Source organism: Scylla paramamosain, chromosome 29 (genome assembly GCF_035594125.1).
Source record: "Scylla paramamosain isolate STU-SP2022 chromosome 29, ASM3559412v1, whole genome shotgun sequence".
Classification (NCBI taxonomy): domain Eukaryota; kingdom Metazoa; phylum Arthropoda; class Malacostraca; order Decapoda; family Portunidae; genus Scylla; species Scylla paramamosain.
Genome location: NC_087179.1, coordinates 10,146,666 through 10,166,705, shown reverse-complemented (window position 1 = coordinate 10,166,705; position 20,040 = coordinate 10,146,666). Strand labels below are relative to the sequence as shown.

Genomic DNA, 20,040 nt, shown 5'->3' with positions numbered 1-20,040 from the left:
ACAACTTACATAATCTTACCAATATGCCTTGGAAGTCAATGGTGTGTGTTTTTTTTTTCCATCAGGCCCGCCTCTGCTGTATTTAAGCCTGCAAACCAACCGAGGACACCCTCGCCACTCCCCACCCCCCACCACCAAAAAAAGAAACTGGACTGAGCAGACGACGCACGGACCACTGAACGTTGATCCTCAGTGGCAGTTTATCCTGTGCTTCAACTCCAAACCTGGCTTCATCACCTGCTGAAAGTGACCCTTTGTGGGTCTCTCTTCCCCTCTCTCTCTCTCTCTCTCCTTCTGCTGGGGTTGTTCCCTAGTGGATTCCTAATTCCCCTCTCTCTCTCTCTCTCCTGCTGGGGTTGTTCCTTAGTGGAGTCCTAATTCCTCTCTCTCTCTCTCTCTCCCCTTCTGCTGGGGTTATTCCCTAGTGGAGTCCTAATTCCTCTCTCTCTCTCTCTCCTTCTGCTGGGGTTATTCCCTAGTGGAGTCCTAATTCCTCTCTCTCTCCTGCTTGGGTTATTCCCTAGTGGTCCTAATTCCTCTCTCTCTCTCTCTCCTTCTGCTGGGGGTTATTCCCTAGTGGAGTACTAATTCCTCTCTCTCCTGCTGGGGTTATTCCCTAGTGGAGTCCTAATTCCTCTCTCCTTCTGCTGGGGTTGTTCCCTAGTGGATTCCTAATTCCTCTCTCTCCTGCTGGGGTTGTTCCTGGTGGACTCATAATTCTTCTCTCTCCTTCTGCTGGGGTTGTTCCCAGTGGATTCATAATTCCTCTCTCCTTCTGCTGGGGTTATTCCCTAGTGGAGTCCTAATTCCTCTCTCTCCTTCTGCTGGGGTTATTCCCTAGTGGACTCCTAATTCCTCTCTCTCCTTCTGCTGGGGTTATTCCCTAGTGGAGTCCTAATTCCTCTCTCTCTCCTTCTGCTGGGGTTATTCCCTAGTGGAGTCCTAATTCCTCTCTCCTTCTGCTGGGGTTATTCCCTAGTGGAGTCCTAATTCCTCTCTCTCTCCTTCTGCTGGGGTTATTCCCTAGTGGAGTCCTAATTCCTCTCTCTCTCCTGCTGGGGTTATTCCCTAGTGGACTCCTAATTCCTCTCTCTCCTTCTGCTGGGGTTATTCCCTAGTGGATTCCTAATTCCTCTCTGGGTTGTTCTCTGGTGGGTTTCTGATCCCTCTCTCTCCTCCAGCTGGGCTTGTTCCCCAGTGCACTCCTAATTCCTTCTCCTCCTGCTAGGGTTGTTTCCTGGTGGGTTCCCAATACCTCTCCTGCTGGGTTGTTTCCCAGTGGACTTCTAATTCTCCTGTATTCTTCTGCTGAGTTTGTTTCTCAGTGGGTTTCTAATTACTCTGTTATACTAGGATCAAAGGGCTTTCATAGCCTCTTGGGTGTTTCAAAATCCCTCTTTTCTTGTTCTATTGTGATTACTACTTCGTCTGCTACTTCCTACTTTTTGAGCCATAATGGTGGCTGACTTGAAGATTAAAGATGTGCCACGATCACTTGTTAGGGTACCTGGTAGTGGGCGGGGCCATGGTGCTGCTGCTCCTGCCATAAGTTGTGATCTGGGCAGGGTCTCCTCACTAGCTGCCACAATACCAGTCAATCCCTGCCTGCCAGCCATCATGATAGGAACTAAAATGGTTGCAGTATCATCCACCAATTACCAAGCCAAAAACAAGCTTGCCACAGTTGGTATCCAAGGCATCTCTGCTAATGTTTCCACTAGAAGACCAGTTAACTCTGAGGCAGAAGCTGAGATAAGGCAAGGAACCAAGAGGGCACGGGTAAGTGTCGACTCCACAACTACGAATGCTTCCTCCTGCGAGCCAGTGGGAGTCTCCCCTGGAACGCAATCAAATGGAAACCAAGAGAGGCCAAATCCCACAACCAAAAGGAGGGTAGTCACTGCGAGGAGGACTCAACCCCGACGTGTCCTGTCATCAGACTACAGCAGGAGTATAGAAGATCTGCTGGAAGAGCAGAGGAACCTTCGTGAAGAGAACCGGCTGTTGCAGCAGCAGCTTGCACACTACACACGCATGCGCCTGTAGAGGGAAAGGCGCCTACTTGAAATTGTTTAATAGTGACATGAATGAACAGCAACACTGGCTGAGGCAGTTGCAGTGATTAGCAGCCAATCATGTGCTGCCTCTTTGATGATAGATGGATGGCTACTAAAACTGAAGTAGATTAATTTTGGCAACAACAGCAGTTGCCACATCGTCCACATTTATAACCATCATTCACAATTTATAACCATCATTCACAATATGTACAAAAAAATTAAACTTATTTTATTTTAATAGTAAACTTACTGAAATGATGAAAAACAATGGGATTTTTAGTATATTTAATGAAAACAAAATCTATTAATATTGTATGAATTTGGGAAACCTTTCGATGTGAAAAGATCCTTTGCTTTGGTATTTCCTCCAAACCTTGGCTGCTCTCAGCTCAGCAGGGATATCAGAGCATCAAAGAACTTGCTGCGGTCCTCCACACTGAGGCGTACCACTGGGGGAGTAGCAGGACACATGTTACAGTACGATCTCATCAAATTGTTACTAACTTTACATTGGGAATAAATAATTTATTGTGTACTATTTTTCATGCAGTAAAGTATTCACTATACGGTCAAGATTTTTTTGAGGAAACAAATATATATGCATACATACATATATGTACTATGTATTATAACCTGCCCTTTCTTGTACATGATGTGGCATTCAAGCAAATGTGAAAGAAATCAGTCCTATCTAAAAAATAAAAAAGAATTTGCACCATTTCATAGACATTTACCAGTAAACTGTCATATATACATTTTAACATGTATATCACCACCACTTGATCTGCAGCCAGCCAGCTGTGTGAGGCAGACTGTATACTGGGAACTGAAACCCTACTGGGCACACAAGATAGTACATGATGTCAGATGAACTAAGGTGAATTATGGCTGACCTTTTTGTTTTAAAGCCACTACATCTTCAGGAAAAGGCTGTATATAACACACACACACACACACACACACACACACACACACTGTATAGAAAGTATGCTAAGCACTATCAAAGAAAAGCTCCAGTAGATTTATCATATGATGAAAGATACACTTGCATTTCCTTTAATGGTTGATAGCAGAGATATCAGTCAGAATGCCAAGAACAAGCCACCCTTTTCTTTGCCCTTTTGTACTTGTTTTAAGCAAACCCTCCATATCTTATATTGGGCTGGCACAAATGCAGGCCATCAAGACCGAAGCAGTTGCTCTGAGTTATGTTAATGTTATACAAATACAACTTAAATTTGACTCAAAATATGCAAACTTAGAGCACCAGTTTCAGGAAAGTCTGAATTTGGCACTTTGCATCCCTTCTATGTAGAATTTTACTCATTTCAAATTGGTTATAAATATTCAGCTGAGTAACATTCTACATAGTGGATTCACACAGATGATACTAACTTAAACTTTCAACCAATATCTGTACGTGTACAAATTACAACAAATTCAAAAGGAAAATTATTTACTTGCCATTTGTATCAAAATAGTCCAGGTCTGCCTTGGCATTTGTCTTCTCAGCTGCCTGTTCAAATGCCTTCCCCAGAAGGCTGCAAAATAAGGTCCAACACTTCATTTCCCATACAAAACTTTCAAATATTTATTATTTTGCTCAACATCTACTCTTACTTTTGATTTTGATGATAACAAAACCTGAAGGACCAAAATGTCTGCTGTAGTTTCTTCTCTTGTGTTCCTATGAATATCCGGTAATGCTTAAATTTACTCTTCACAGAGATCATCAATGCCCATACACACACACAGAGATCATCAATGCCCATACACACACACAATGGTCAACCTTTGACTTCCATCTCCTCTCGTGACTGTCAAGCCACAGGCGTACTGTGCACACACTGCTAAGCTTTCAAGTCTTGACATTTAGCAAGACTTAATTAACTGTTTAGTTTCCTACTGTAAACATATAAATTTTTAGTTTGGTTCCCTACTGTTTTCATGAACCTATTAAATGTAGTGAAATAATTTTAGTGTTTGAAAAACACATGAGTGCTAGTTTTTATGACATAAGATGGAATCAATGGAGTGTGACTGCCTGATAGCTCAGAATAAGTAGAATGAAAGAGTAGTTAGCTGTGATGTCAACAATATATGGTAATTTTTTTTATTATCCAGCACACGGAAGCCAAGACCATGCTGGATAACACTGAAAGCCATCATTACCCCCAAGCCCCTCCAATGACCAAAAATCCAAAAATAACCACCAAAAATTATGATAGCAGTACACCAGTACATACAGGTAATAAATAATAATAATAATAATGATAATAATAATGGTGATAATGATAATAATGATAATAATAATAATAAATTATTATTATTAAAGGCTACAAGAGTATAACAAACAAAATAAAAAATATTAAGGCTAGGTTAAATATGATTCCCACTATTCTTTCTCTTTATGAGCTGAATGTGCACTACATTATCTGGTGAAAAAAATGTGTAGTACCTCTAGCATCAAAATAAGCACCAGAATTTTCATCAGGTCACAGGGATGGATAATGTCTTAATATAACAGAATTGCTAGTGTTGGATAACATTGCACGATGCATAATAGAAAGATTGATAACAGAGATTATTGAAGGTGATGCTAAGTGGGGAAAAAATACTTGATATGCTGGCACAAAGATACGAACAGCACATGATGAAATTATTTTGTGTGTGTGAGTGAGATGATCATGAAGTATCAGGAAAGAATAATGATACTGTTTTAGAAAGGAAAACTTGTGATTTACTTGCTTTGTGGAAGGAGAAAGAGCTACATAGTTACGTAGAAAAACAAGCCACAACAGGCCTTGTGGTCCTCATGAGGTGACCTGACCTAAGACTACTAAGGTGATAATAAAAGAAAAGGACAGAAAAGCAGAAGGCTCTCCCTCCCACCCTCCACTTCCTCCGGCATAAGCCGTACAGGAAAAACAGTTGGGAAAGAAATACATTACGGGGTTAGAGGGAAAAAAACAAAGGGAATTTTATAGGAGAGAAAGAAAATAGATGAAATATCACCAGCAAACAAATGCTATTAGCTACCGATTGCAGGCAAGGCGGCAGGCATTTAAAGGTCTCAATGGTGTTGCAGTCTATCATGTCCCAAGAAAGCCTATTCCATAGATTTACAATTCGATGGAAAAAAAGATTTTTTGATTTGTGAGAGTTGAAGGATTTCCCAACAATTTTGCAGCCGTTTCCTTGCGTGTAATTTGAAGAGTTTATCGTGAAATATTTACTGCAGTCCAAGTAATCAATGCCTTTGATGATTTTAAACACATGTATTAAGTCGCCTCTTGGTCTTCTTTGTGTTAATGGGAAAAGATTTAATTCTTTAAGATGCTCTTTGTATGATTTATTTCTTAGGCTTGGTATCATTTTTGTTATTCTATGTTGAACTCTTAGTAATTTATCAATGTCTTTCTGGTAGTAGGGGCACCATGCTTGAAGGCAATATTCCAAAAGGGGACGGACTAGAGTTATACAAAGTGAGGATTGTATCCTTAGATTTATATTCAAAAGATCTGCCGATTAAGCCAATTACCTTATTTGCTTTCTTTATGACTTCTGAACATTGTTGGCTCGGTCTTAAGCTACTGATATCGTCACTACTAAATCAATTTTGTTGTCAACACTTTAAAGTTGAGAGAGAGAGAGAGAGAGAGAGAGAGAGAGAGAGAGAGAGAGAGAGAGAGAGAGAGAGAGAGAGAGAGAGAGAGAGAGAGAGAGAGAGAGAGAGAGAGAGAGAGAGAGACTTACTTTTTATGGGTTTCTTCTGAGACTGGTGGAATGCCACACACTAAGCAATGGTCAGGTTCTGGGTACTTTACATCAGGAGTGGTGAGAATAAGAGGCAGGTTACGGCTCTTGCGGCTCCGAGATGTTGACACATGAGCACGCAGGGTGAAGGTTGCCAGTAAGTTAAGGCTGTGTGGTGCAGCAAAGAATCTGGCATCTGGAGTACCCTGGAGATCAAAAGAAGGCCCTCAATAACAGTAATAATAATAAAATACTGACATACTAAAACAACACTTGCAGTAAATTGCTTGACGTGGAGAGAGGGCTTCTTCTGTGCAAGGGTTATTTGTGCAGCGTAACTGAATCTTTGCATCAGCGCCTGGCTCCAGAGTTGGTCTACACCTGCAGTACCATAATCCTTTCCCTACGCAAGACATCATCAACTAACTGAGTCAGATGCAGAGAAAAATTCCTCATGAGGTCTTCAAAGCTATAGGCATTCATATCTATCACATGCAACTACTCCTCTTAACTTTGTAGACAAATTAAACAAAATCCAGCAATGAGCCTAGAAAATTATATATATATATATATATATATATATATATATATATATATATATATATATATATATATATATATATATATGACACCAGGTAAGTAAAGCCCCAAGAAATGCTTAAATAGAGAGAGAGAGAGAGAGAGAGAGAGAGAGAGAGAGAGAGAGAGAGAGAGAGAGAGAGAGAGAGAGAGAGAGAGAGAGAGACTGCTGAACTAATAAATGGCAGGTGTGTTAGTGGGAACTTTTCTCTTAGTTTCACCACCACAGATGCACCTCACCTGAACAACTGTGGCGTAGAGAAATGGTCCAGCACAGATCACCTGATTCATGTCTAGGAAAGTTTGCACTTGTCTGTAGATTGCTTCCAGCTGCTGCTTGCGGAGCTCAATGCCGCGGCCTAACACCTCTGGCTTGGTCCTGTGGAGCAAGAGAATGCGCTCTTTATGGAGTTCATGCTTTGTTACAAGCAACGATTAAAATGATGAGTGTTCTTAAATCTCCATGTTTCAAAAATCACTACACATCCAACATGTCATCTAAATAGCATCTATATTATCAACTAATTCCACTTCCCCACTCTCTCATAGTCCCTGCCTGGGCACTCACAAGTCCAGGGCATCAGCAGCATCCAAGAAGCATGTGGTGGGGGACTCGTCACTGTCAGGGCGCTCCAGCAGGGAGACAGCAGCATGGACGTAGTCTGACGCACACATCCGAGCACGGAAGCCGAGAGTGGCTGAGAAGGTCATGAAGAACAGGTTCTTCAGCCCATACTTGTCTGTCTTTCCCTCTAACATCTTTTGGAGGCCATTCCGGAGCTCCACATCCATCCCGCAGTAAAGCTGCCGGCACTGGGCCAGAGGGAGCCTGGGGATGAAAGGGAAGGTTCAAGTCTTGATCGAAATGGTTTCAGAAATTCTTTCTCCCTGGCTTTCAAAAACATCAGAAGACAATTTTCCTCCTTAAGATTAAGTATTGCAATTTCTCATTTATTTGTGTGTCCTATTTTTTTATTTTTCTTTTACTCTGTAGGTAATATAAAAAGAATTTGTCTTATGGTAAAACTATTCTAGTATTCATTATGAAACTGCTTTGTCCTTTATGATCATTCCTTTGGGAAGAGGAATCAATTTGAGACTGATTAATTTATCAAAAGCCTTAATAATACTGATGAGAGGATGACCAATGCATCCTACTGAGGGGTAAGGTGTGATGGCCAAGCAGGTGCAAACAGACTCACCCCATCTCAGCCAGCAGCTCATGTAGCCGCTTCTCACCCTTGAGTGTCCACAGACGCAGAGCTGTGGCCAGGTGGGGAGAGTGCCGCATGCTCTCCACCAGACTCCAGTGCCGATACAGAGCTAGGGTCAGGCTAAACATGAGTTAGGGAAACTAATAAGCAATCACTCATTCTCTTGCTCTATTTTTGCTGGTGAATAGTTTTGAAAAGTTCTCAGCTGAAACAGAAAATAAGCACACAATGAAATGGACCATACTCATACACCTTTAATTCCTTCCACACGAACAAAAGGATACTCTTTCTCAAAGGTAATTCGCAGGCTGTCTGAGGGAGGCCGAGGTGCATCTTCAGCTGGCTTGGGGTTGAGGCGTGACACATGAGTCTGTAGTGATGCAGAGGTCAACAGGTGCTTGCCAGGTTCTGACCGCTCATGCAACACCATCTCTGTTTCCCCAATGATGGCCAGCCTGTGAGGGATGGAATAATTACAGATCTTGGATAACAGGCAGTCTCAACTGTATGATCTGTTTCTGAATCTAAAATCAAATATCAAACAAATATTTTTTTCCAGCTGTAAGGAGCCTTGAGTTTCATTTACTCTTATGCACATGACCATTCCTCTGTCAAACACATCTGTGCTATTCAATCCTGGAATCACCAGTAATGATGGTTTCACTTACCACAGCAGGTCATTGCTATCCTTGGAGAGCTTCCATGCCAACTCAAACATCAGCAGTGCAGTCTGGAAGGCAAGGACGTGCAGTAATGAACTAAAGCAGCAGCAGATATACTTGCCCCCTCTGTGTATGCATCTGCAGACATGTATGCACTAAAACCAATGCATAAAAAGGAATCACGGGAATATTTTGAATGAGCTGTTGAGATAGTGCCAAAACTGGGTAATCAAGTTAATACACATAAATATCACATTTATGAATTTAGAGAAGAGATAATGATGGAAATATAAGGTAGAGAATGGGGAATAAATTTACTTGTGAGTGATAATACAATGTATCACCAGAACAGCACATGACCATTAACACTGGAGGAACACACATAATATTGATAAACTGTACAAATTGATGGAAATGAGAAAAAGATGAGAGGAAAGTGGATGAAACTCCTGGGAAAAAACTTGTTGAAAGGAGACTTGCATTCCCTCTAAGACAAGGAGAAAAATAAAGTGAGACAAGAGTTGAGGTGTGGCTGACTCACTGAACGTCCAAAGAAAGAAAACTGGGTATAATCAAACAGCAACTTGTGTCGCTGCTGCTCCCACAGCCGCCTCTGTCGCCTCTTCTCCAGAACATCCTCATCAAACCTCCGCCTCTTTCCCCGCCCTCCTTCTTCATCATCACTACCTCCCCCTCCTCCATCATCATCACTGCTGTTCTCCTCCTCACTCTGGAATGAGATAAGATGACTATAAACATTTCTCTCTCATCATCACTAACAGCTGTGTATGCTGTTGTTTGAAAAATCATTTCATGCCAACTCGCTGATGTAAGAAGGCAAACAACTAGAATACATAAAACTAATACATTGAGAAGACAGAGAGAACTGCATCCTTAACATATGAAGCTAAGAAGATGAATGCAAAGGAAGAAAAAAAAAAAAAAAAAAAAAAAAAAAAAAAAAAAAAAAAAAAAAAAAAAAAAAAAAAAAGGGGGGGGGGGAGAACAAACAGCAGATTTACTGGCTCTTACAAGGCTGTGATAAAATTAACTGTCAGGTGGACGAGAGTCAGACCACAACTTACCTCATCAGGACGAAAGACATCCTCAAATGCAGGCACCTCCTCGTCCTCCTCTCCCAGCTGAGTCAGTACCCGAACCTGTGATGGACAGATGAGGCAAGAATAAGCAACATGGAGGGTAGGAGAGGCATGGAGAAGAAAACAACTGGACAGAGTGGTAGGGAAAATAATATAAAAGAGAAGGATAAGGAAAAGAAGGAATCAGGATGTGAAGAGGAAAAACTGGTCATATTGGTAGACTGGTGGTGAAGGTAAGAAACATGAGAAAGATGACAAAAAGGAGTAAAAGGAACATGCAAGGAACTGGACAGAGTTGTTGGGAAGGAAATGAGAGGAATGGAGAAAAAATAGGAATGTAATGAGATTGATGAAGTAGGAAGGGAGGGAGGGAGGGAAAGGAAGGGAAGAGAGAGAGAGAGATGAGTGAAAGGAGGAAGAGCAAAAAAATAATGTGTTAAGGTGGGGAAGAAGAAAAAGGAGAGGGATGAGAGATGTAAAGAAAATGGAAGGAATGGAGAATGGTTGGGAAGAGGATGAGGAAAGGGATGAAGAAAAGGAGCAAGAGGAACATAAAGAAAAGGAAAATATAGTGGTAGGGAAGGAATATAAACTGCTGATAGATATTCACATCACAAAAGAAATTGTGAATAAGGAGAAAAGTAAAGATTACCAAGGACTTAAGAAATATATCCCAGAGTATTAAAAGAATGCAAGGATATCATTAGTGAGCTGTTGGTTAAAATCTTAGTGAAATTATTATATACAGGAGAGGTGCCATTCATGTGAAGATAAGCAAATATATTCTCCATGTTTAAGGAAGGAGATAAAGCACTGATGTTAAACTATCTTCAGAAGGCCTGTCTTCATTCCAAGTACATTAACCCTTTCACTGCTATTTGGCACATCTTTAATTACTAACTACTCTGAGACATATTTTCTTGTTTTACAGCCACTTACAGACATTAAAATGCCTAAAATTACTATTCTTATTTTACCCCTTATTTCTTATCAGTGCTTATCAGATTCCAAAACATTATTTTTGATGAAGTGAATTGCTGCATATTGTTGTTAAAGGGCTAATGAGTCTGTAATTGCAAGGAATTTCAGGAATCATTTTAAAGAAAAACAGGAGGAAGGTAGAAAGGAAATTGTAGCATGGCTTCATGAAATGGAAGATATGCCTCAGGAACACGAGTTTTATATCATGAGGCAGCAGCTGATGGTGACAGTAACGACATAATATACCTGCAATTAAGCAAGGTATTTAGGTACAAGACCATTCACACTCATGTATGTTATTTTCTAATTTTTCAATACCATCCTTTAGCGCCTTTCATTGTTTTCCTGTGTGTGTGTGTGTCATAGAAATCCAAAATACATGGCGGGAAAACTTATGATCAAATAAGCAATCAACATTGCCCAAAAGGAACTTGATTATACAAACTGTGGGAGTGGTTTATGGGTAAAATTTATGTACATGTTTGCATGCAGTTTACAGACACTGCTTCCCTGTGTAATACATTCCACTTGTATACTGCTATATCTGAAAACTGGAAATCTAGTTGAAGTGCTGCACTCTATGTCCTCATCTCTTGTTAAATTTCCTGCTATATCCTCTCAATGTGTGTGTGTGTGTGTGTGCCCATCCCACCTGGCTGGCACTGTAGATATTGCACACATGGAGTGGCCGGTGGTTGTCTGCCACAAAGAAGACGAGGTCATCTGGTGGCTGCAGTGCCTCCACCAGGTCCACACAGCCTCCACAGTTCACCAGCAGCACAACCTTCACCTGTGGAGATAAAGTGACATTAAGTGTTATTGTATGTAAACTGTATGTACCTCACGTCTTTATTCCTCGGTAATCATGTGAAATGTTCAATAGTTTTCTATTTGCATGAAGACGTGTAATATGTGTAAGTATCATTATTCAATGTTATATTAAGCACCAAAGCCGATGCTCACTTGTTAGTAGAGTGTGGTTAACCCACTGGTTGCCTGCGGGCATCACTCATGGCCAAGTTGTGCTCAGACAAAGATGGGCAGGATGGTGAATAAGGTAAGTACTTTAATTTTGTAGTAAAAACTGATTGTCATAGTGCAAGTTGATTGCATGTATTATTAATGAATAATGTAATATGTTGAAAATGTTTAATATCAGTGTATAATGTTATTTTACAAGAAACTGAGACTGAGAACTTGTTCGCAGTTCTTATGGTCATGCCTACTCATCAATAAATGTCAGAGAGAGAGAACTGCCTTTTCTTGACCCTATGATGATGGGTGTGATCAGTAAAACAGATCACCTGAGAGCTAATGAAGACCTGCTGGTGCGGCTACACTAAGAACTGCCAATCTACAACCATCATTTGAGGAGGTCTGCTGCATGTTACTTTGTGAACTGCAAACAAACTCACTCTCCCTTTGTCTAGCTTGAGCTATAGAACTGGACTGAAGAATCTAGGAGTACTACAACAGTACACAGAAGAGCATGGGGTAATATGACACATGAACAAATTTTAAGGGAAGTTTAGAATTAGTATGTCAGGACTTGTACAAACATAAATCATGTCATTAGATGCCACCATACAATTAATAATGCAAATAACAGGTTGGCTGAGCAGATGCATTAACTATGCAACAGCTAGTGGATGCTGAGGTGCTCCATCTTAATCCACTGTGAAAACTGAATTATCACTAATGGAAATAAAGCTACATCGTTTGGAATGACCAGAATTTCTTGCACTGTTTGAAAACAAAAATACAAACAGAAGAATATTTATATCCTCAATGAGCAACTGAGTAAGTAAAATACAAATAAGCACTCTATCTATGAGAACATTATCAATCATGTACACAACACTCACATACCTGCTCTGCATGCTGCTGGAAGGCCTCCAGGAGCTGTGTGCAGGTCTGGACAGGCACCACAGTGTACAGGATGTGGTCAGTGCGGAACAACACCTGCAGGATCTTGGAGGCACAGATCCCATCAAGGTCAAAGTGAACCAATACCAACACACGCTGCCAGGGATCAACAGGCATCAGAAATAACCATGGAAGTTAACAAATTAACCACCCAGGAAAAAAAAAAAAAAAAAAATAAAATAAATAAATAAATAAATAAATAAATAAATAAATAAATAAATAATAAATAAATAAATAAATAAATAAGTAAAAATAATAATAATAATAATAACAATGATAAAACAATAAATAAATAAATAAATAAATAAGTAAAAATAATAATAATAATAACAATGATAAAACAATCTTGCTTAATAGCCTCCCCAATGGAGGCCAGGATAAACACCATTCCCCTGTTCTCTGTAGTGCCAGCTCCTTTTTAATCCAGCCATACAACCTGTAGGGGCAATTACCAAGCTGGAGAGCACAACAGGTGTGCAGCAAGATCTGACAACAAAGGTCTGGAATTGGCTGGCCCACACAGTGACTTGCTACAGAGTTAGATGACACAGAGCAGTGCATTGGTGTGGTGGTCAGTGGGAGCTGCTTCAACTACTGTCGTGTTCTGAATATATATTGCACTGAGCGGTAAAGAGTTCCACGTGCTGATCGTAGTGAGTTATGAGATCCACCTTGAAGGTCTATGCTGAACCGACCATGGGGCCACCTGGTTGGAAGTAAGGATCAGCTGGTCCTCTGCTGATCTACTGAATCTAAACTGTCATTGTTCAGTATTAGATTTTCCAGCAAAAAAAAAAATAAATAAATAAATAAATAAAAAAAAAAAAAAATAAAAAAAAATAATAAATAAATAATAAATAAATAAATAAATAAAATATACAAAAAAATAATGCTAGAATACACTCCATTATTTCAACACATACACACACATAGATCGCCGCTGAACTCTGAAGTTACACACACATAGATCGCCGCTGAAAGATGAAGAGCGTAAATCACCACCGGGCAATGTGTGTCACCATCATCACTAACCCCACACTCCTCGCAGCACCATTACCACACAATACCGATCACCATCTTAAGCCCACCTCATCAAAAGCACACAGGAAATACAATCATACCCTTCTTTTACATTGTGGATAAACTGAGGATGGATTTAAATACCGCAATAGTTTAAATGCCACCACACAAATTGCTAGTTAAAGGGCTGTTAGACGCTACACTGGTAGTTACCCTCAGCTACAAACTTACATCACTCAGGGCACACACACCACCAGAGGCTTGCTAAATGACACTTGTAAAAGGCAAGTGACAAGGAAGGGGATACATAACACCAGAAGGAATAGCAAATCCCTAAGTGACAGTCTGGAAAGCCATCTTCTCACGTCACCTAGTCGCCTTCTTCTGCCATATCCCGTCCTCACACTGCGGTCCCCGCATGCTCCTCGCCTTCCCCGTGTGTAAAATGTAGCAAATCAAAGGTCTCACTCACCTGGCTCTTGATAAGGTTGTAAAATTCAGCTCTGAGATCTGTCACCAACATGTCTCTTACTTTTGGCGCCAACCTTTCCTCAGCCTGTCGTGGATTGGTCTGCTTCACCACCTGCTGACCAATCACACACTAGTACATTGTTATATGCTACTTACTACCTTATTTCCATATGATACTTTTTACTGTGTAATATTTGATTTTTTGGTTCTGTTTTTGTAATTAGTTTTCCTTTTTAAGTGGTTTTGTGTGATTATTCGTGTCAAAACAAATGGCTACTGCTAGAAAGATATGTTGAATACGAGTCATTGATAAAAGTTAATATACATTTATAATTTGGGATGAAAAATATAGTACAAAATAAAGGAAAAATTTAGCTAAGAAGCCAAAATAGTGTGGGTACATATTTTCTGGATTTATTACTTTACATCCGTCTGCTCACCGTCTGCGACCTAAACATCTCCACGTGATGGGCTGTTTACCCCTCTTGGTTCACCTCTGCCTGCCGCCACGCTGACCCGCCCACGCTGCTGAGTTAGAGGCGCCACAGCAAGGGCCTTTACACAGCTGACAGGGGAACACTGCTCGCCAACACAGGCACACTACAGGCTGGGGAGGGAAGGTGTGTACCAGTCATCAGTACTAACTTTTCTGCTGCTGTCAGTGGTTGTGAACTACTGTGCCTGTGATTCAGAAGTCTATTTGAGTTAAAGCTGTGTATTGTAACATCTGAGTTAATGCTACTAGTTGATTTAATAGCTTCGATCATGTGTAGTCTTATATTGGAATTCGAGAGAGAGAGAGAGAGAGCATCGAGGTATTAATGTATTATCAATATATATAATCACATATGACTGAATAATAAAGGAGGAGCAAGTCTGTCTCTCTCTCTCTCTCTCTCTCTCTTTGCTACAGGCACAACCCAGTTCTTCATTACTAAGTAGCTGGCAAAGATTTGTCTTGTTTACTGGTCATAGTAAGTAAATATTTAATTTCTAAAGTCAAGAGTTGCTGGTCCCCCTTCCTATTATGTTTGGATTCCTTAATTTTTCACCTAAGAAATCTGACACCTCTGTCGACCCCCAGTCTTTTACATAAATATTTGGCCTTCAGAACTCGACTAATACTCCAGAAAATATGGTAATTCATATTTCACTAATTCACTAATAGTTGCAGTCAATAACCGATGTATTCCCACAGGTGATGGCACCCATGGTAGTGCTGGGATCCCAGGATGCCCTGCCCGGTCGCTACTGGGGCGAGGGGCAGGGGCCAACAGCAAGCCCCAGCCAGGCATCCATTCTCCTGGCTCGCATCAACAGCCGTGCCCGGGAGAGGAAGGCTGGGAGGCTGAGCGTGGGGCAAGGAGAGGAGGAAGGACTAGCAGAGGGGCTGAGTACTCTAAAACACACAAATCTGGATGTACAAAATGTGACACCAAGGAAAGAGACAAAGGGACAGATGGAGATGACACCCAAGGATCAGCCAGTTGATGCTGCATCCCCACCCATTGCTAAGGTGGAGCCGAGGGTGAATGGAGTGAGAACAGAGGAAGCTTCTTCTTCAGATATGGAGACTGTAAAGAAAAAGAAGAGGAAAAAGAAAGATTCAGAGGGTGAAGAAAATAAAGGTGTCTTAGAAACTCCAGAAATACCAGAAGCACTAAAAGAAGAATGTGCTGGAGCTCCAGTAATCAAGAAGAAGAAGAAGAGGAAGAAGGAAGGAGAAGAATCACAGATAGATGAGGAAAATTCACAGTCTGGCATAGCTGAAACTGAAAAGGAGGAGGCTGAACTGATAAAGAAAAAGAAAAAGAAGAGACATAAAGAAATAGAAAATAAGGAAGAAAGTATCAGTGTAAAGACAGAAGAGGGATGTGTGATACAGATAGAAACGGAAAATAAGCATGAGGAACATGTGAAAATAAATGGTGATAAGGTAGGAGACTCTAGCTATCTCTGTGAAAACCAAAGAAAGAAGAAAAAGAAGAATAGAGGAGATGAAGAAAGTGAGAAAACAGTCAGTAAGGAAATGGAAGACACTCAAACACTCAGCAGCTCACAACAGGAAGAAGACATTCACTCAAGTTCACCAAGAAAGAAGAAGAAGAAGGACAAGAAACAGGAATCAAAGGAAGAAACTTTAGAAAAATCAAAGAGTAATCAAGATCTCTCCCCACTTAAGGTGCCAAAAATTGAGATCAAAGAGGAGATAACAGACACATTAGAAGATAGACAGACAGGGGTTAGGATGGAAGAAAACCACACTGACAATCATGCAGGAGTAAATGAAGAGGCAGAAAGGAAGGATGACAAGAATGCTAAGATGGATAAAAAGAAAGCTAAGAAGCAGAAGAAAGATAAGAAAAAGAAGAATAAGAAAGATAAACTCAAGAATAGAGAAGTAGGAGGTTTCACTCTCTTGACAGAAGTAGAGGCAACTAAAAGACAAAAGGTATGTTTGCATGTCTGGCTGCTTGTTGAAGTCCATAAATATCAGGAATTGTAATTTGTGACTGTTAATCCTATAAATTCTTGAAGTTATGAAGAGGACAATTTTGCACTTCGTCTTAGATTACATGTATAGATGAAAAAATATGTATATGCTGCAAAATACCTGGAAAGTGTATAGAATAAAAAATATTGGAAGTTTGTGGTCAGTCCTAATATGTGAATTCTAAAATTTGACATAAATGCTTGTAAGGGATGTAACGTAACACTTCATATGTACATGATAAATAGTGTTGCCTCTCTCTCTCTCTCTCTCTCTCTCTCTCTCTCTCTCTCTCTCTCTCTCTCTCTCTCTCTCTCTCTCTCTCTCTCTCTCTCTCTCTCTCTCTCTCTCTCTCATGACACACCTCTTCTCCCTCCCCAGGTTCAGCGCACCCTACCACACTGGCTAGCAAACCCCACAGTGATTGGCCGAGACCTGATGGCTGATGGTGCTCCGGTGGACTCCCTGCCTGGCCTTGATGCATCCCTGGTAGACACCCTCAAACAGCAGAAGATCCAACAGCTGTTCCCGGTGCAGAGGGCTGTAATTCCTGAGATCCTGGCCAGTGCTGGACCCTTATCCTGCAGGTGAACTGAGGCTTAAGGTCCTACTCAATGATTTGTGGTGCCTCTTGTTTTTTTGGGGTTCTTAGGATTTGAGGAGCAAATGGGTCTCCTCCTTTAAGCTGTGATGTTTTGGTGTTGCTCCTCTAGGCTTTGTAAATTATTCCTTCTCTTCCATCTTCCATGTTTAATTTCTTGGTATCTATCCCTCCCTCAGGTTATAAAGACTACATGCTTTGTTATCTTGATTGAACAAGTAGTGTTGTCTTCTTTCTTCCTTTAGATCAGGTGTTTTTCTTTCTTATTTCAGTCTGTGAGATCCAGTCTTTTCTGACTTCAGCTTTTTTAGAATGCTGTTTGGCTTTCTGCACATCATAAATGTTTTTTTATGATTTTGTCCAATTTTAAAGTTTTTCTTCTCCATATTATAAATGTAGTTTGCTGTCCCATGCTTTATAAATTGTGCCTCTTTTTGCAACACTGTAATAACTGCTGTTGAGGTAGTTGTTCATCACTCAATCATTTTCTATCTTCAGGTAGTAGTTATTGCTTTCATTTCTTTTTAAGTTATACATACTGTCAGCTGACTCCTTCCCATTGCAGGTACCGGCCAAGAGATGTGTGTGTGTCGGCCCCCACCGGCAGTGGCAAGACCCTGGCCTATGTGCTGCCTCTTGTCCAGGCCCTCAAGAGCCGCACTGTACCCAGGATACGTGCCCTTGTCCTCCTCCCAGTGCAGGAGCTGGCCACTCAGGTGTACCACGTGTTCCAGTTGTACTGCAAGGGTACCCCATTGCGTGTTGGTAAGGCAGTGGGCCACTCCACCCTGCAGAAGGAGCAGGCGTCCCTTGTAGTGCACCACCTTGGGTGCCACCACTCCCTTGTTGACATCCTGGTGGCCACGCCTGGCAGGCTGGCAGACCACCTCAGGATGACGCATGGATTGGATCTCTCTGCACTAAGGTCAGGAGGCACTGGCTGGCTTGTAATTTTATTTCTTATTATTTTTTATACTATTCAAGTGTAAAGTTTTATTCCTGTTTGGGCATAAACCTGTTGGCATGTTATTTGACAGTATTCACCAACATGCATGAAAAATAAAGTCATAATTTGATTGTAGGATGTGGAAGTTTTTTCCGTTTTCAGCTTGCAGTATACTTTTACAAAGAAAACCTCACAGGTACTTGGTGCTGGATGAGGCTGACCGTATGCTGGCAGCTGAGGGTGGGGACTGGGTGGGCCACATCCAGCGGGCCATTGCAGACCACCAGGCCAAGCAGGAGAACCAGCTGCTGCTCCAGCCATCACTTCAGCGTCTGTTATTCTCAGCCACACTGTCCAGTGACCCTGAGCAGCTGCAGCACGTCACCCTTCATCACCCAAAGCTGTTCACTGTGGCTGCCCCTGCTGCAGGTGAGGCCTGCCTTGTATTGGTGTGTTGTTTCTCTTGTTACATTGCATTTATACTGCTTGTGGCAGCACCAATGGATGGGCCCTTGTTTACTTTGTCTTCATCTTGTCATTCTTCATACTTTGTGTACAAATGAAAATTTAGCTCATGTTATAAGTCATGAACCACACTCCTTTTACAATGGAAATAGTCAGGTGGACTCCTCACCGTCACTTCCCTCACTGCAGGTCAGGACAAGTCGGTGGCGGTGGTGATGGGCCAGTTTGTCCGACCTGCCGAGCTGAGGGAGGAGTTTGTGGTGGTTGAGGAGGAGGTGAAGCCGCTGGCCCTCCACCACCTGCTGGTGTCCGGGGAGGGACGGCAGAGAGTCCTTGTGTTCACCAACTCTGTCCAGGCCACACACAAGCTGGCCCTTCTCCTGGCTGCCCTCTCAGAAGGCAGTGGAAGAGTGGTGGCAGAATTCTCCAGCAAGAGGGACAAACGGCAGCAGATACTTTCACAGTTCACAGCAGGAAAGATCGATGTGTGAGTGGTGGTGGAGCAATGGAGACACTAGTTCATAACAGGCATTGATCAGTGATGTGACTGTTTACTAATTTCAGTTGCTGCAATGAGCACCTTGAATGGATCAAATGGAGGTGACAGTGTGTGTCAAAAACTCAATTCATTATAGCAGATCTCTGTATTAATTAACTCATATTTTTTTGTGCCACTGTACTAAAAAAAGTATATTATAAAATTGAGGTAAAAGGCGGTGCCATTGCAGTACATTTTATGTAGATGTAGATATAAATAATGGCACAAACTGTGGTCATTCTCTTACATATTGCAAATTGTATTAACCTTGGCATATTTATCTCAGGCTGGTGTCCAGTGATGCCATGGCACGAGGGTTGGACATACCCGACATTGACCACGTGGTGTCCTACGATGTTACTGCTGCCACCACGTACGTCCACCGTATTGGCCGCACAGCCAGGGCAGGTCGGCCTGGCACTGCCCTCTCCCTTGTCACCAAGACAACAGTGAGTCACTATAAGCACTTTAGCATCCTATGAGTAGCTGTGGTCTCATATGCCAAAACATAATAGTGCTGTTGTGCAAACTCTTCTCTTACAGAACTTTCAATTCTAGAGGGCAGTGTTGAATGAGACAAGCAGCTGTATAGTCTCATACTCCCAACATGTAAAGCCTCTGACTCCTCTCCCACAGCTTACAGAGTTCCGGAGGGCACTGTCTGGTGGGGGTGAGGGTGCATCACAACTTGCTCTCACCCCTGAGGAGTTGGAGCCTTATGAGCAGCAGTACATTGATTCCCTGGCAACCCTCAAGAAGACATTGGAGGAAGAGGAGCGACAAAAGCGCCAGAACCAGACTAATGGGAAGGCCAAAAAGAGTAAAAAGAAGCAAAAGCAGAGGCAGAGGAAGCAAAAGAGAGACAAGAGAGCTGCTCGGTTGGCAAGCAACAAAAGTGAGGGCAAGAGGAAAGTCACCGTAAATGCAAATCGTTTACAGCATCACTAGAAAGATTAGATTCTTACAAACTGTGGGGTATCATGTGTAGTCAAGGAGTGAAAGAATGAATGCAACAAAAAAGTTAATCCTGCCTGGTTCTGGCCAGTGTGAATGGATGTGGTCTGGTGCAAGCAATTGGTACCTGTCTTTTGCTGTTTTTTATTGGGTCAGTTAGGGTGATGGGTGATGGTGGCTGTTTTGTACTATCATCCATGTGAGGATTAAATGAACTGTGATTGTTATTTTCATTTGAACATCAAATAGATTATTTGTGTCTTTTAATGTGCTGCT

At 41.6% G+C, this 20,040-nt stretch overlaps 3 protein-coding genes across 8 annotated transcripts in view; 2 read left to right on the top strand and 1 right to left on the bottom strand.

Moving 5' to 3' along the window:
* LOC135115724 (uncharacterized) overlaps positions 1-3,995 on the top strand; it is a 28,817-nt gene extending 24,822 nt beyond the window's left edge. For all 4 annotated transcript variants that reach the window (XM_064032657.1, XM_064032658.1, XM_064032655.1 and 1 more), the window contains exon 2: positions 66-3,995. In XM_064032657.1, coding sequence (XP_063888727.1) covers positions 1,456-2,046 — 591 coding nt within the window. In that variant the 5' untranslated portion in view covers positions 66-1,455 and the 3' untranslated portion in view covers positions 2,047-3,995. The remainder of the gene's footprint in view (positions 1-65) is intronic.
* Positions 2,332-14,347, bottom strand: LOC135115720 (cell division control protein 45 homolog). Of its 2 annotated transcripts, none has more exons than XM_064032649.1 (14): positions 14,210-14,347; positions 13,771-13,881; positions 12,222-12,374; positions 11,005-11,142; positions 9,357-9,431; positions 8,813-9,001; positions 8,278-8,339; positions 7,894-8,064; positions 7,598-7,729; positions 6,964-7,224; positions 6,636-6,774; positions 5,817-6,022; positions 3,525-3,601; positions 2,332-2,509 (listed from the first exon to the last, which is right to left on the bottom strand). In XM_064032649.1, exons 1-14 carry the CDS (start codon positions 14,225-14,227, stop codon positions 2,445-2,447), a joined length of 1,797 nt encoding a protein of 598 aa, XP_063888719.1. In that variant the 5' UTR covers positions 14,228-14,347; the 3' UTR covers positions 2,332-2,444. The 2 variants fall into 2 exon arrangements, with proteins under 2 accessions (XP_063888719.1, XP_063888720.1); XM_064032650.1 differs by having other exon boundaries at positions 11,005-11,136.
* LOC135115716 (ATP-dependent RNA helicase DDX51-like) lies at positions 14,251-20,031 on the top strand. 2 transcript variants are annotated; one of them, XM_064032639.1, is made up of 8 exons: positions 14,251-14,389; positions 14,968-16,221; positions 16,642-16,847; positions 17,427-17,786; positions 18,004-18,236; positions 18,462-18,759; positions 19,097-19,259; positions 19,447-20,031. In XM_064032639.1, exons 2-8 carry the CDS (start codon positions 14,971-14,973, stop codon positions 19,756-19,758), a joined length of 2,823 nt encoding a protein of 940 aa, XP_063888709.1. In that variant the 5' UTR covers positions 14,251-14,389; positions 14,968-14,970; the 3' UTR covers positions 19,759-20,031. The 2 variants fall into 2 exon arrangements, with proteins under 2 accessions (XP_063888709.1, XP_063888710.1); XM_064032640.1 differs by lacking the exon at positions 14,251-14,389 and adding an exon at positions 14,677-14,743.
* Positions 20,032-20,040: the final 9 nt, after the last annotated feature.